The sequence below is a fragment of the Chinchilla lanigera genome, unplaced genomic scaffold (genome assembly GCF_000276665.1).
Source record: "Chinchilla lanigera isolate Chin_1 unplaced genomic scaffold, ChiLan1.0 scaffold00032, whole genome shotgun sequence".
In the NCBI taxonomy this organism is placed as follows: domain Eukaryota; kingdom Metazoa; phylum Chordata; class Mammalia; order Rodentia; family Chinchillidae; genus Chinchilla; species Chinchilla lanigera.
In genome coordinates this window covers 6,454,480-6,469,724 of record NW_004955433.1, presented here as the reverse complement: position 1 = coordinate 6,469,724, position 15,245 = coordinate 6,454,480, and the positions used below count along the sequence as shown (strand labels likewise).

Here is a 15,245-nt window from a genome sequence, read left to right as displayed (position 1 = left end):
CGGAGTCCGAGGGCGCGAAGATCGACGCCAGCAAGAACGAGGAGGACGAAGGGTGAGTAGGGCCGCTGGCCCCGGCCCCGCGGCCCCGCACCGTCACCGTCCCTGTCCCCGGCCCCCCGCGCCTGGCCTGCGCCGCTTCCCCTCCCCCCGCGTCCCCACCTCCGCCGTCACCATGCGGCTCCCGCCCGCCCTCCTTCCTCCCGCGCGGTCTCCTCCCACCGGCTCAGTCGCCAGGATTTTTCCCGCCCGTCTCGGGGACGTCTTTTTCCTGTTCCCGCTGTTTCCTCCTGAACCCTTTTCTTGACGTCCCGGTTTTCTGCTGCGATCGCTGAGGTTTCTTTGGACCTGTGCGCCTTCCGAGACGGCCAGCGGTCGCGAAGAGCGCGGGCCTTGGGGTCCGTGTGCGGGGTGTCGACCCGCAGCTCCCGAGCCCACTCCCCGCCGGGTTCCTTTTATAATTTAAATAAGTTTCGTCTTGGGACTTTTCCACCCCGCTTTAGATTGTTGCACGCGGGCGGGCTTCTTCAGACCCCGCGTTTGTACCTGGGAGCGGCGGGTCTGCTGCGACGCCCGGGTCACCGGTGCGTGGGCTTCGCCCTGGAGCGAGCGCGGCTCCCCGGCGGGCGAGCGGCAGAGGTGCTTATCCCGCGCACCCTTTTCGCGCTGTCAATGGTTGGGCGCCCCAACTATTTCAACACTTTGTACTCTACTTTTTCCATGCCACTTAAATTTTTTTACATCTCTCTCCAGTTTTCGGAGCTAAGGAGCCTTTTAAATTGCTATTCCCGCTCGCTTACTCACTGTTAAAGAGGGCCACTTGCCCCTTTTCAAAAAGTCATGTATTGTCCTATGAGAATTTTTTTTGCAGGCTTTTGAGTATTAGGTTGCTTCTAATATCAGAAACGGGGCATGTGCTGCCTAGAGCTGCTTTTAGTATGTGGAGTTGCAGCATCTGGGAGCGTAATACGGGAGTTAGCTGGAGGTACTAAGTCCAGGTTTAATTGGGGTTGATTACTGAACTTGGGTTAGTGTTTCCATTTCTTTTTGTAATGGGTGTGTGTCTGAGAATTTTTACCCTGATTATAAATAGTAGAAAGGCTGGTGGAAGGTAAAAGCAGTAAGATGTCACTCTAACCCGGCATTAGAAATCATCATTTCCTTTCCTGGGTAAGAGCAGAGGATTTGGGGGGGCACTTTGGAATACGATACAGTATAGTTACCATAATCCCAGCCCAGGCAGACTTGTCACACTGTTTACTGATGGTGCTGGCTGAGGGGGTGGAGGAGGGAGGGGAAATGAACTTTTTCCTAATTAAATAATCTTGAGTTACTTATAGCTCAGTTTGAGAAACTATGCTTTTAACGTTTGTAGCTTATATGGAATCTTAAGCCTTTAGCATTTTGGGTTTTTTACTTTTTGAATTCTGTTCTTTGGACAGAAGCACCAAAATGATTAATTGCATAACGTATTGTTTAGGACAGGCTTATTAGCCCTGAGTTTTCAAATCACAAAGCAGCTGCCTTTGTAGTTATCTACTGTTGAACTGAAGTGTAAATGAATGAAAAGTTTTTAACCCTAACAATGCCAAAAACTAAAACTAGAATTTTGATTGGTTGCTGTACCGGTTGTTAATTCCCTAGCCATTCAAACTCCTCCCCACGACACACTGAAGCAGCGACGGCACAGCGGGAAGAATGGTAAAACTTTTAAATTTTATTTCTGTATTATAAAGGTTTCAATCGTTATAATATGCAGAGGTTATGTATTGGTTAGTTGCCCATTGATCCCCAGGCAATTCTAGACATTACTAGCGCTATAGGATATCTTGTACCTGGGATGTAAAACCATTGGGTATCATGTATTGTTTTGGGCAAGATTGATGCCATTATATGGTATTTGGTTGGTGGTAATGCATGGAATTACAGTTTGGTTAATTTAAACTAAATATAACTAGTAACGTTTCTATATCTGGGCAAGAGTCATGTGATTTCACGTTTATTAAGAAAAATATTTTTGTTGAAATTTGAAGTGTAATGCTAAATATAAAGTGTTTTATAAAGTATTGTGTTTAAAATGTCTTGCATGTTGTACTGAGATACTCTGGAGGTGTTAAGTAAAACAATTTTTTGATAACCGTGTGCGTTATACAAAAATGTTCTTTTTCCACCCACGATATTTGTAAACACACTTTTAATAAGAATTGGATATGAACCATTTAAAGGTGGGCTCATGTGGCTTACCACAGCAGCTCTGACCAGCTTTTTTATTCTCACTGTGATTTGGCTGGAATGTTATACTTGTTCTACATGTATTCATAATTGCATGACTTCTCTTTGGAGGGTAGTCGTTTTATTATTTTTATCCTGCCTTCACCTCCCCTAAATGTTGATCTTGATGCTTGTAGAATCATATTTGAGTTTTGTAGAAGTTTATATTGTCCATCATTGGAAATTGAGAGCTTGTAATTTGCATGTAGTTGGCCTTGTATCTGTACAGACTACGTTGTGTTATAAAAGCCCATTTGGGATACATTTAACTTTTACACAAAATTTATTTACCACTACATTCTTATCCACTGAAATCTGTCCAGTGTTAGATTGGAGATAAAGTGTACTGGAAACAAGTAGGCAAAGGAAAAAACGAAAGAAAAATACTAGGATGAGAGTGTGACATATGGAATAAGTATGTTCAGATGGATCTTACTTTTTCCATTTTGATGACTAGTGGACACAAACAGTTCAGTTATCACTGTTCCGTAGTAGCAGATAAGAGTAAACTAATGTTACTTTGTTACACATTTTGAATCTTTTAATTGTTGCCAGAAATTAAAAATAACCTTAAACTTTTAGGTTTGAATGTCAGTGTTTTGACTTTTATTAGAATTACCCTTGCCCTGCCACTCATTTATAATTAGTGAACATTTTAGATTATGATCAGTTGTCAGCCTTTTAGGTTATGACCACTTGTCATCCACTGAAAATAAATTTTACTGAAATTCATTTTAAGTTAAGCAAACTTGCACTTACAAGATAGTTCTCTCTCTTTCTTTCTCTTTCTCTCTCTTTTTTTTGAACTCATAGGCTCAAGTAATCCTCTCTCCTCAGCCTCCTGAGTAGCTGGGACTACAGGTGTGTGCCACCATGCCTGCCTCCGTAGTTCTCATTTTTAACGTCTAACATTTGACTTAGTAACTGCCAAATACCCAGCCCCATTTTGTTGCAGATACGATCACCAAGCCTATTTTTTATTGTCTGTGTACTTGCCACCCCTATGTGTTGCTTTTGTCTCCTATTTTGAGGGATATTGGGCAACAGTTTTCTAATACACTCTTCATCGTGAAGATAAGACTGATTACTAAGTTCAAGAATTCCACCACTGAACCACCAATGCTGTGATTGGTTAGTAGGTTCAAAATCATCTAAATTTATTTAACGTAATTCTGTGTGCATTTCCTTTTACAAATCTGAGAGTAAAGCAATTAGAGTTTAATCAAAGCATTTTAAAAGTCAATTCGTTGTAGAGTTGTTCTTTTTTTTTTTTTTTTTTAATGAGAATGAACAGTTTTGAGGTGGACATACCTGTGAACGGTTTTATGGGATGCTTCCATGTTTACTATGGACTTGAGAATAATGGTTCGTTTCCATAGTAAAATGACTTCTTGAGTTCACGTTCCTTTAGTCTTTATAACATTGACATCCCTAGTTTTTACTTGTAAGCAATTGCATTGGAGTTTCCCATATTGGTTTGTGGTGTGGAATCATTGTTCTCAGCAGTGCTGCAGTGCTTTCAGGGTAGGTATTTTAAAATTACTTAGTGTCTGGTAAAATACATGTGCCATGTAGTGAAGTACCTGAGGGGAGAGTTTTTAAAATTTGACATTGGGAAACTAAACTATTATGCTAGCTTTGGGACAGTTTTATAAGGTAGGTACATTAATTCCCTCCACAGTGGATTGTTTAGGAAGGACTAAACTAGTCCCATTCATTTACCAATCATTGTATAACAGTATTTTTTTTTTTATTAACAATAACAGTAGTAAATCTGGTTTTAAGCCAGTAGAATATGAGCTCAAATGTGATTCTTCCCCTTTGGGAATTCTATTATAGGTAACTTCTTGTCTAATTTTAAAAGAATAGGCTTGCACATGTTTTTAAATGTTTGAGATTATATGCTTCATACCCTAGTGTTTCTGGCGTAATCTGAACATTGTTTGCTTTGTAAAGCAGTTATGTAACAGTTAAATGCCAAATTTATGACCTTTTCAGGAAAGTTGGATTTACCCTGAGTGGATGGGTTTCTATTAAACACTCTTTGGAACCTTTGACAAATTTCCAGGGTTAAAATTGCACAAATTGACGCTGTAAATGTTGAGGTGATGAACATTTAAGGGAGGAGTATTAAATTCTTCTCTTGGTGGTGCCAGGGATCCAATCCAGGCCCTTGTGCGTGGTAGGGAAGCACTCTACCTTTGAGCTACATCCCTAGTCCATATGTGTTAATTTTTTAGGAAAGATAATGAAAATTACTTACTCTGAGTTCGGAACTGAAGAATGCCATTGACCTTTTCACTACTATTTTTTGAGATAAACACGTTTGTCTCAAACCTGGGATTTTTTTCCCTCCAAAGTCATGTGACCCCTTCTATAAACTTACATATTTTTAATGCCTGGGTACTCTGTCATCTGTAAGACTGCCCTAATAGAGAAATATCTGTTTTGGTGTGACTTAAAGCTGTAATGAAGGATAATTATTTTTAGCCTTCAAGTGATGATGCAAGATATGCTTGAAAATACTTAAAAAGAGTAAAATAACTTTCACATTTCTTTTAAAGATGTGCATCTCCAGTGTGCATATTCACAAATGGAGTGATGTATAACTTTAGTCTAAGTTTGATTTGACTTTCAGCATTTTAGTAGATAGGGCACTGAACTGGATGCTGGAAGTGTGGAATCTGTTTCTGTTCACTTTCAACAGTGTGGTCTCAGGTAATATGTTTGTTATTTGGTTTGCGGATCTCTGTGTTGGAAACAATGCTCACCACAGGAAGAATGACTACATAGCCTACTTTCATAGCTTGTGTGTATTTATCCTGTGTCCTAATAGTTGATACTGCCTGTGATTTACTCCTGTGGAGTAAAGGTAAGCATGTTTTTAGTTTTTGGAGCATTATATGTTGATCATGCCAGGTATTTAAAAGTATTTGGGAGTAGGGAGGGAAGATTCCTGTTAACTGGTGATGTTTGATCAATGACCAAAGTGGATCACTTTAAGTATTGGGTTATATACTGTAAACTCCTGCTTATCAAGACCACCAAAATGCTCCAAACAACCAGAAAACTCATCTCCCACGTGTTAATCTTGTGAAGTGGGTGAGCCTATCAGCAAATACATTTAAAGAGAAACCAACAAGCAGTATCAAAGAGTGACTGTCGTACAGATTTTTACTTGTGTTTCAAATTAATGAATTTAAAGCATTGACAGATTTAAGAATTTATCAAAAAATAAAAATCATTTTTTCATTTCAGCGTAAGTCAATTGTCAGTGGAGTACTTCATAGAATTTTAAATATGTAGTAATCTCAGTTAACCAGAACATTGACATCTATGATAAGGAAGTAACCATTCCTTAACCTCTTGGTAAATGGGAGTTTACCTTATAGAGCTGATGGGTAACATTAAAGAACATGATGTCACTCTTTCCTTGTAATGGAGAAAAAGGGAACTGTTGGGTTCAGCATTTATAAAATTTATAAAGTTTAATTTATTTGGTGTTTTGAACCTAGTTATCTTTTAATAAGCATTTGGGTTTCTTCTGAAGTATGATGTAATGGGATTTAATATAGAAGAATTAGGTTTGGTTTGAAAATGTTTGATCTTATACATGTTCGCCTTGAATAGGATTCTTTTTTATATTTATTATTAATAAGTCATTTTAACGTATACATGTAAAGCTAGGGGAGAAATTACCTATTAAAAAAGGGACAGTACTGGAATTTAAATTTTATTGACTGAGGTGTTTCAGGAGAAAAGATTTACTGGCCAGCTTTAATGTGGTTTTTGTGTATTTTAAACCTGACCACGTCTAGAAAGTCTGGTAATTTTTTAGATAAAAGTTTGTCAAGATATTTCCAAGGGTAGTTTTTATACAAATTCTAAAGTCACTTCCCTACCTTGTGATGTTTAGTTGTGAAATAACCTCTCTCGTATCTTAGTTTAAAATAAATATGTAATTTCCAAATAAAAGTACTCATGACTTACGTTTCGATATCATTATAGTTTATCACTTTAGTGTTTTAAAGAATAATTGTGATACAATAACAGAAAAATTATTTAAATGAGAATTAATAGTTAGCTAACATTTTCAAAGGTGACAGTGATTGGCCAATTATAGTATACACCAGAAATATTTATCCCATTGATATTCTGGTTTTTTAAACTGTCAGAACTTGTTATGAAGCCATATATGTAAGATCATGACTTGTATGGAAGTGTTTAAAACTTACGGAATCCGTCTTTTTGCTTCCTCTTTCAAAATGAGATAAAAGGTAATGAGATTTTACCTTGAGTAAAATGTTTTCCGGTAAAGAACTGTTAGTGAAAGTATGTTTAAATATTTATTTACTACTTTAGAGTGGTAAACCTAATGACCACAATAGTCAAGTTAGTTTATTGTTGGGAAAAAATGCCAGAATTATTAAGTTGGACCATTTTCTTATTTGTCAGTCTGCACTGCTCCATATATGTTATATTTTATGTTTTAAATTATAAAGTACTGGCATGTATGTAAGTATAGTCATCATGACTATTTTAGAAGCTACACATGAGGCTCTTAAAAGATGACCTATTTTCCTTTTTTTTCCTTCTGACATGGGATATTTAAACATTTCTGGCATATTTTGAGGCTTTAGCATTGAAAATTTAGGATCCATTTGTATTAAACTCAGGGCCTTTTTACTTTAATGTTGGAGAGTTTATAATGTCTAGTTAAAAACGTAAATTGAGCAAATTAAAAAAGTTGCTTTATTAAATTATGTCTAGATGGTGCTCTTCTACAAAATAATAATTTGCCAACCAATTCGAATGGATCAGACTGCTCTGTGCCTTTTAAGTGTATTGACCCAATTTAATCCTACATGCGGATGCCTTCAGTTAGGCTCTTTATAGATGGGAAAAACAGTCTTCAAACATTTTTTAAAAACATACTTACATAGTAAGTGGGAGAACTAGGGTTTAAACATAGGGAGTTCGGGTTTACTGCTTCTAAACTTGAACTGAAAGATAGCAAATGTCCAAAGCAGCCTACATACCCGAGTGACAGAGAGTAGCATTAGGATAGTCAGTCTACACTGAGTTATGTAACTTTATGTTTGTCATTGAATTTTTAAATTTGGTGTACTGTAATACCAGCTGTGAAAGCAAACAAACTTCTATTTGTTGAGTAGGTGTTTTAAATTGGATACTGTTTGCCTTTGGGGTGAAACGTTTAGTCATGGGTAGGATTAAGAAATTTGTTAATAAAATACTATAGATGAAATCCTATATATTTTAATTGGGGATTATTGATTCACTGACAACTTCAGGATCAAATTTTAAACTTACGTTGCAGCATTAGGAGCCATTTTTTTGCTACTTGAACAAGTCTTGGTAGTTTAATTTTGCTGCTTAGGAATTTTCGAAGTAATATCTCTACTTGATTGGAAAGTGTTTGCATCTCTACAGGAGTGACAGCAACTTGAAAATCAGTCTGTATTCAAGGCAGCGGAGGTAATCTGGACAGACAGTAGGTATTGTGCTTTAAGCAAGATACAGTCATATAAAATATAGATAATTTAAATTGGTATTAATCTTAGGTACTTCCATAGTTTGGTGAAAAATGCATGCCAGTGTGTGAGAGAGGCAAAGTAAGTGTCCACTTACCCATACGTACAGTAAACACACCTTGTCTCACTGCGCTGTACAGGCACAGTTGTGCCTGCTGAATGAAGGTAGAGTAGATTTAATGTTCCATGTAGTAAAGGTGGAATGTATTTGGTATTGTTTATGTTAGTTGCAGTACATTCACCTGTCTGGTATCAGTTTAACCAGTTAGAGCAGAAGAAAGAGCCAGAGTGCTTTTGGATTGCCAAAATATTAGTAGATTTGTCTCAAGGACCGCTTAGCCTACTGTTTAGAAACTGCATTTTATGCAAAATTTGAAAAGTTTAGCAGCTGGCCACTTACCATATAAAATGGAAGTTACACTTTTTAGAAACAACAGTTTGTGATTAATCTGGCAAAAGTGAAAAATAGAACTTTTTAAGCTAAGCCATGAGATGTACTTGATGTATTAATAAGTAGCCCTTTCGGCTTTTTTGAGGCGGGGTCTTGGCTTTGTAGCCCAAGCTGGCATTGAACTCAAAATCCTCCTGCCTCATTTCAGTGCTGAGGTTGCTGACATGGATGCCTGGCTTAATAAGTGGCTTTTAATTGTTTAAAAGTGCTGGATAGCTGAAATTTTACTATATATTTTGGTCTAAATTTTTGGAGAACTAGAAGTCATTGTATGGAATATGTAAAAGTTATAGTTGACTAAGTATTCAGTACTCTGGATAAATGGAATTCAGTTGTGTAGGTAGGGTACTATTTTATAAATCCTTTCAGCTCTAAATTTCAACAACTTCTATATTAAAGACTATATTGAAGGTGGGAAGTTTCTTTTGAGAGCATTTTACTGGGACACTTGAATTAGTATATGTTTACTAGATGTTAAGAAAATTCCTATCTGTGAGAAATAGTTGGCAGTTGAGAATAATACAGCATGCCTCATTTCAGGATGTTAAATTGTATGTATTTATTAATTTTAAATTAAAGGTGCCTTCCCAATATAAGTATTATTGTGGTTAAATAAAATTGAAACTAGTTCTATCTTGATACTTGATGAATAGACGAGACTTTTTTGCCTTTTAAACTTACCTTTATAAAAGTAAGTCTTTTATTGTTCTGCACCTCTACAGGATGCAAACTTTGTTTAAGCTGAATAATTTCAGACTTTGTTCAGTTACTGATAGGAAATTTCTGTAATCATTGTTTTATCGTCAGTTTCTATCTTTCAAGCAGTGTCCTTAACATTGAAAGGACAACTGTTGGTAATATACTTTCATCTCTAAAGTACTTTGGACTTTTGGGCTAAAAAAACATACTTATATGAAAATTATGTAAATAAACATTGTATATTAGAAGTTGCTATATTTAAAGGAATGAGATGTGTATTATTAAGAGAATACCTCAAAAACTTTCCACGGAATTGGCAATAAGTAAACATTTAAAATACCTACACAATATTATGGGTGTTTTGGTATATGTTCATTTCTTCATAGAATACCAAAAGGGTTGTAAATGTTAACTTTAAAAAGGGAATTTTTATTTGAGGAAGTGCACAAAATTAAGCATGTAAATGGCCTAGCTCAAGAGTACTTGTTCAAGTTAAAAACCTAGGCTGGAATGAGAAGCACAAATATGCCTAATATAAGACTTTTGCTCTGGAACTTAGGTTTGTCATTAGAAGTTACACAAGTCTGTGGTAAAATAGCAAGAGCAATAACGCCTCAGTTAATCAGACCCTCTTTGGGGGTAAGGAAAGGAAGACCCTAATTCCAGGGACAGTAAATTGGCCTCTTACAAGGATGGGTATTAGCGGTTATGTCTTGAAAGCTCACAAAATATAGAGATGTTTTATATGAAAGGGTTGCTTTAATTTCTTTCTGGAGCTGTAAGTTAGTACTATGTTTTCCTTCATCCCTCCCCATGATGGCCCCAAGTTAAAAAGAAAAGCTCAAGAAGTCATTATTCTATTCCCATTTAGCTCCTGCGTAACAAATTCTGACAGTTTACCTTTAAAGATTCCCAGTCCTGTCTTGAAGGGTAGAAGGTATAGATTAGCTGCACGCTGTGTGTGTGTGTGTGTGTGTGTGTCTGTGCAAAGAGAACAGATGTAAAAAGGATCACAGCGCTTCTAGATTTGAACTTTTTGGCATTTTGCAGTAATAATGTTAGGTTTTAACTTAAAAAAATTTTTTTTTGTTCTTTCTTTGGTCTGGTCTTGGTGGTTTTCCACTTAGCACCTGCCATTTTTACCATTTCTAAAGATTTAAATATTGCTGGTTAACTGAGGTTCTACTGTAAAGAAACTAATTAGTGAATTTTGCTTCAATAGATCTTTTTTCACTAAATTGTTTACATTATTACTTTTGTCTTTATTAAGGATTTCTAGCACATTCGGAAAGTTGGTTTACAACTTCTGAGACTTAGATTTACATTTTATGTGCTAAGAGGTTCGTTAAAGGAAGGACTATTTGTAGAAAGTAGTAAAGGTGCTATAGCTATAATTTAAATACAAGGTTGGTGTGATGAATGGAGAATGACCTGACCAGTTTAATGAAGGTTCGGAAGAAACTTAAAAATTAAGATTCTGTCTTGTTAATGATATTTAAGAAAAACACTGTAATAATTTTACTTTGGATATACTTTCATCCATTTATTTTTTTAGCAAGTTGACAGAGCTAATTTGCTGCTTGCTTACTATTTTATAGTTACCCAGCAGCAGCAGCAGAAAGCAAAACTTTTGAAATGTTTTTTGGTGTTGGGCTGTGTAGGAAGAATGACATTTTAATAACACTGCCCAGTAAATTAGTGCAGTTTAGCAAAGGTGCTTTACTGATGTAGATAATACAGTATTTAAGACAAAACTTAATTTTTTTTTAGCATTTTAATACTCCCTTTTGTCTTTACAGGAAAATGTTTATAGGAGGCCTTAGCTGGGACACTACAAAGAAAGATCTGAAGGACTACTTTTCCAAATTTGGTGAAGTTGTAGACTGCACTCTGAAGTTAGATCCTATCACAGGGCGATCAAGGGGTTTTGGCTTTGTGCTATTTAAAGAGTCGGAGAGTGTAGATAAGGTAGTGTGTTATGTATGTATTGTGCTCCGTCAATATTGTAATGCATAGTTTGATGTAATGAATTTGCACATGATTTGTGGTTTTCCCTTTACAAATTTAAAGAGGAAGAAGTAAACTTGCCAAAGGTTTATGAGGAGAAGGGCAGATTCAGGAATTATTTACTGCATACTTCTCTGTATGCCAGGTATTACTAAGTTAAAATTAACTGAGTTTAGAGACACACACCCACCCACCCACCCACCCACCAAAAAATTAAAAGGACAGTCCCAGTGCCTGCCTGGCAAGTACAAGGTCCTGAGTTCAGTCCTGGTACTTAAAAAAAATAAATAAGGGGCTGGGGATTTAGCTCAGCAGCAAAAGCGCCTGCCTGGCAAGCGCAAGGTTGTGAGTTTTTCCCGGTACCGGAGAAAAACCAACCAACCAACCAACCAACCAGCCAGCCAAATAAATAAATAAATAAATAAATAAAAGGACATTCTTTGACCAGTTCACCTAAGTGCATATTTTGAAGTTTTTTCTTAAGCCACTTCCGATCAAATCAGTGTTTTGCTCCTGAACTACAAGGAAGTAGCATACATTTGTTTATGTTGCCTGGCATTTAACAAAGTTGATAGTGCCTAGTAATTGGTTAAATTTGTGTAGTACCATCTCCCAGTTCTTACTGACTTTGAGATTTAAGCAGTAGTATGTATTAGCTGATGTCATATCACTATGACTTGACGGTTTAATCCTGAGCTAGTCAGTTTATGTCTGACATTAGCTGTGTATGACTATAGTTTTTAAGTTGATAGTCTCTGAATTTCAGTTAAGTTACAAATATTTAAAATGGAAAACTTAATTTCTTTAGGTCATGGATCAGAAAGAACATAAATTGAATGGGAAGGTGATTGATCCTAAAAGGGCCAAAGCCATGAAAACAAAAGAGCCTGTTAAAAAAATTTTTGTTGGTGGCCTTTCTCCAGATACACCTGAAGAGAAAATAAGGGAGTACTTTGGTGGTTTTGGTGAGGTATGTTTTAAATGTTTCACCCAGTTTATGTCAAAATTAGTGTGAGTTCATATTAAGTAGGCCCAATTCACTGGAGTTTGCAAAGCTGTTTAAAGTTAGGGCAGATAATATGATTTATTTTGGAATAAGAATATTGAAAACATTTTATGAGCAGATCTCTGAAGATTACTTGATAAAATTTTTCTCATTTATTTAGCATCTGCATATGTAAAATAGTGTGCTGGGCACATTGTACACAAAGATGAAATGGGCGTGAATTTTTTTTTTTTAAAGAGGCAGGAGTTTTGCGTTCTACTCAGGCTGGCCTCCTGGTCTGGGGTGATCCCCCTGTCTCTGCCTCTCACGTAGTTGAGACTACCGGCAGGTCCCAGGTCCCAGGTCCCAATGGCTTGGGACAAGCATTGTTAACTCAAGAAGTTTATTCAGTTAGTAGAAGATATAAAACTACAATGAAAAAGAGTAGTCCCAGTTGGGTTACCTAAGATACGGAAGGAAACTTTAGTTGAGAATAGGAAAAGAATGAATTAAGGGTAGGATATAATGCCGTATGTATCAATGAAAATTTTAAGTTGGGTGCAGTGACCTGTGATCTCTGCAGGAGATCAGGCTGAGGCAGGAAAGTTACCAGCAGCCTGGGCAACTTAGACTGTGTCTCAAGAAAAAGGGTAGGAATATAGCTCAGTGTGAAGGGCCTGTGTTCCATTCCTAGGACATGTATGCACACAAAGTACTAGTTTAATGAGACTACTTACAGATTTTTTGTAAGAGCAAGCAGCATCAGAACTGCTGTTGCCTTGCTGCATGACAGCAGCCATTTTAAGATTTGAGTAGCAGCTTCCACCTTGTGTGGTGTTTGCTGTGTAGTCTGCAATGGACCCATTCCACTACTGATTTTCTCTCATATGCAGACGTTTAAATTCAGTTTTTCTTAAAATGGCCTGTCTTTTTGTTGGCATTTGAGTTTGTGGTTCTTGGGTTAGGTAGCAAGTGTTAGTACCTGGGGAAGCTTGGTTTTGTGGTTGTGTTTACTGACTTAGTGTGGGTATTCTAATTTGAAAACTTGTAAAATGGGTAGAATAAACAGAGAAGCACGGTAGCAGAATAGAACTTCAGGGCCAAATGTGTAGTTTTCCTGCTAAACTTTGTGCTGTTAATAAATTCAAACTAGGGTACTAAAGCTTGTTTTTTGATACTAGGTGGAATCCATAGAGCTCCCCATGGACAACAAAACCAATAAGAGGCGTGGATTCTGCTTTATTACCTTTAAGGAAGAAGAACCAGTGAAGAAGATAATGGAAAAGAAATACCACAATGTTGGGCTTAGTAAAGTAAGTTTTAAGCATTTATAACTTGTAGAGAAAATGATCTACTACAGAAAATTTAATGGCTTGGCAATCTGTGTGTCCTTCAGCTTGCGTGCTTATCCTTTAAAGGTATTCTCCTGACTCCCACTAATTTGTCAAAGTTATTGGTAGACTTTTTTTGTTTGTTTGCTTTTTACTGGGGAGCCAGGAAGGCTCCCCAATAAGATTAAAGTGAATTCATTAAAGTGATTGTCTAACCTTCTATGACAAAATGTCTTTTTAGGACCTGACAAGTGGGATGCAGTAGTAACATGTCTAGCGAGTACTTGCAGGGGATCATTGGAAGTGATTGTTCTCTCAATACTAGTAATCAGTTTGAGTTGACAAACTGATTTGGAGGAAAGCACGAAATTAGCCAGTAGTAGATGAACAGTAGTGGCTGTTTTGGTTATTATAAACTGATGAGCAACTTTATTTTCTTGAATCAGTGTAACACAATTTTTCTCTTTTAGTGTGAAATAAAAGTAGCAATGTCGAAGGAGCAGTACCAGCAACAGCAGCAGTGGGGGTCAAGAGGAGGATTTGCGGGACGAGCTCGTGGGAGAGGTGGTGGTAAGCTATAGCCTACGTTTACTCTGTCTTAAGCTTTTCTGCTTTTTAATTATCCTGAAGTAAAGATCTTTGCTGATCTTCTGACTTTAGTGAACCTATTAATGTGCTGCAGGCCCCAGTCAAAACTGGAACCAGGGATATAGTAACTATTGGAATCAAGGCTATGGCAACTATGGATATAACAGCCAAGGTTACGGTGGTTATGGAGGATATGACTACACTGGTTACAACAACTACTATGGATATGGTGATTATAGCAGTAAGTACTATACTTTTTATATTAACTGCTATTTGACATTTATTTTGTACAAATTTGGATAGGTAGAAAAGTTAGTGTAGCTTTGCCAAGTGCAAAACTTCTTCAGGTTTCAAATTCCTGGAAACTTTAAACTGCAGCCATTTTATTGCCAGGTTCCTCCCAGCCTGTATCACATGCATACTATAAGGGTAGGGTGTATGTGAGTTTTGCATATGTTTGCTGGGAGTTTCTCTTGCATTTGAAAATATTTAAGTGTAGGTCAGAACTTGTGAGCAAGGTATTCCAAGTGTCTATTCTTGGACCAACCAATAATCTTGGCATAAAGTGTCTTAATATCCTATACAATTGACTAATATCACATGTTGCCAGTTAAAACTTAATCGTATCCTCTTTTAAAATTATTGATGTAGAACTTAGATGTTGAACTTGATAGAGCAGAAAGCTTGAAATTTCGATTTAGAAAGCCCTGGCCTCATTGTATAACTAAGATGCCCCCCACCTAATCTGTGGTGTGTTTTCAGTCATCTGGGAAAGGGCTCTGTTAGAAGCAGTCTTGCATTCTTTAGAGAAGAGCGGTTACACTGATTGCATTAAGTGGTGTTTCTTTTCCTTCCTTGGTTAGACCAGTTCTTGGAGTTAACATCCTTTTAGGCGACTAGGCCTGCTGCACAATGATAGGTTAACTAAAGTCAGAAGAAGGTCAGCAAAGATGAAGCGGGTGAGATGGGGGCCCTTTGCCGAGAAGGGCAGAGATAATAAAGCATTAACTCTGGTTGACAATCTCCTGTTGTAAGTTGTAAGATGGTTTTACCTGGTTGGTGTGAAAGGGTCAGCTATCCCTACTTTGGAACTTCAGACCTTTATAAAGGGTCAGGGGATTGTCTTCCATTTTACTCGAGTAATAAACTCATACTGAATGCTTGCCATTATAGGCATTCATTACATACTTTGTTAAATTATTGGTTAAATGATTACTCTGGGTGAATTTTTCACATTCGGGGTTTTTGAGATTATTTGAAATTATACTCTGTTCTAATTATATAACCACTGTAGATGGGGTTTAACACTTTTTCTATTTTAGACCAGCAGAGTGGTTATGGAAAAGTATCCAGGCGAGGTGGTC

General features: G+C 37.0%; 1 protein-coding gene across 2 annotated transcripts in view; it reads left to right on the top strand.

Moving 5' to 3' along the window:
* Hnrnpd (heterogeneous nuclear ribonucleoprotein D (AU-rich element RNA binding protein 1, 37kDa)) overlaps positions 1 to 15,245 on the top strand; it is a gene marked incomplete in the record, with an annotated part of 17,279 nt that overhangs the window by 485 nt on the left and 1,549 nt on the right. Inside the window, 8 exon segments of one of the 2 annotated variants that reach the window (XM_005388237.2) lie at positions 1 to 52; positions 1,642 to 1,698; positions 10,770 to 10,938; positions 11,786 to 11,947; positions 13,144 to 13,275; positions 13,764 to 13,863; positions 13,976 to 14,122; positions 15,204 to 15,245. The exon segment at positions 15,204 to 15,245 is cut by the window's right edge and continues 56 nt beyond it. In XM_005388237.2, coding sequence (XP_005388294.2) covers positions 1 to 52; positions 1,642 to 1,698; positions 10,770 to 10,938; positions 11,786 to 11,947; positions 13,144 to 13,275; positions 13,764 to 13,863; positions 13,976 to 14,122; positions 15,204 to 15,245 — 861 coding nt within the window. 2 annotated transcript variants of the gene reach the window in all.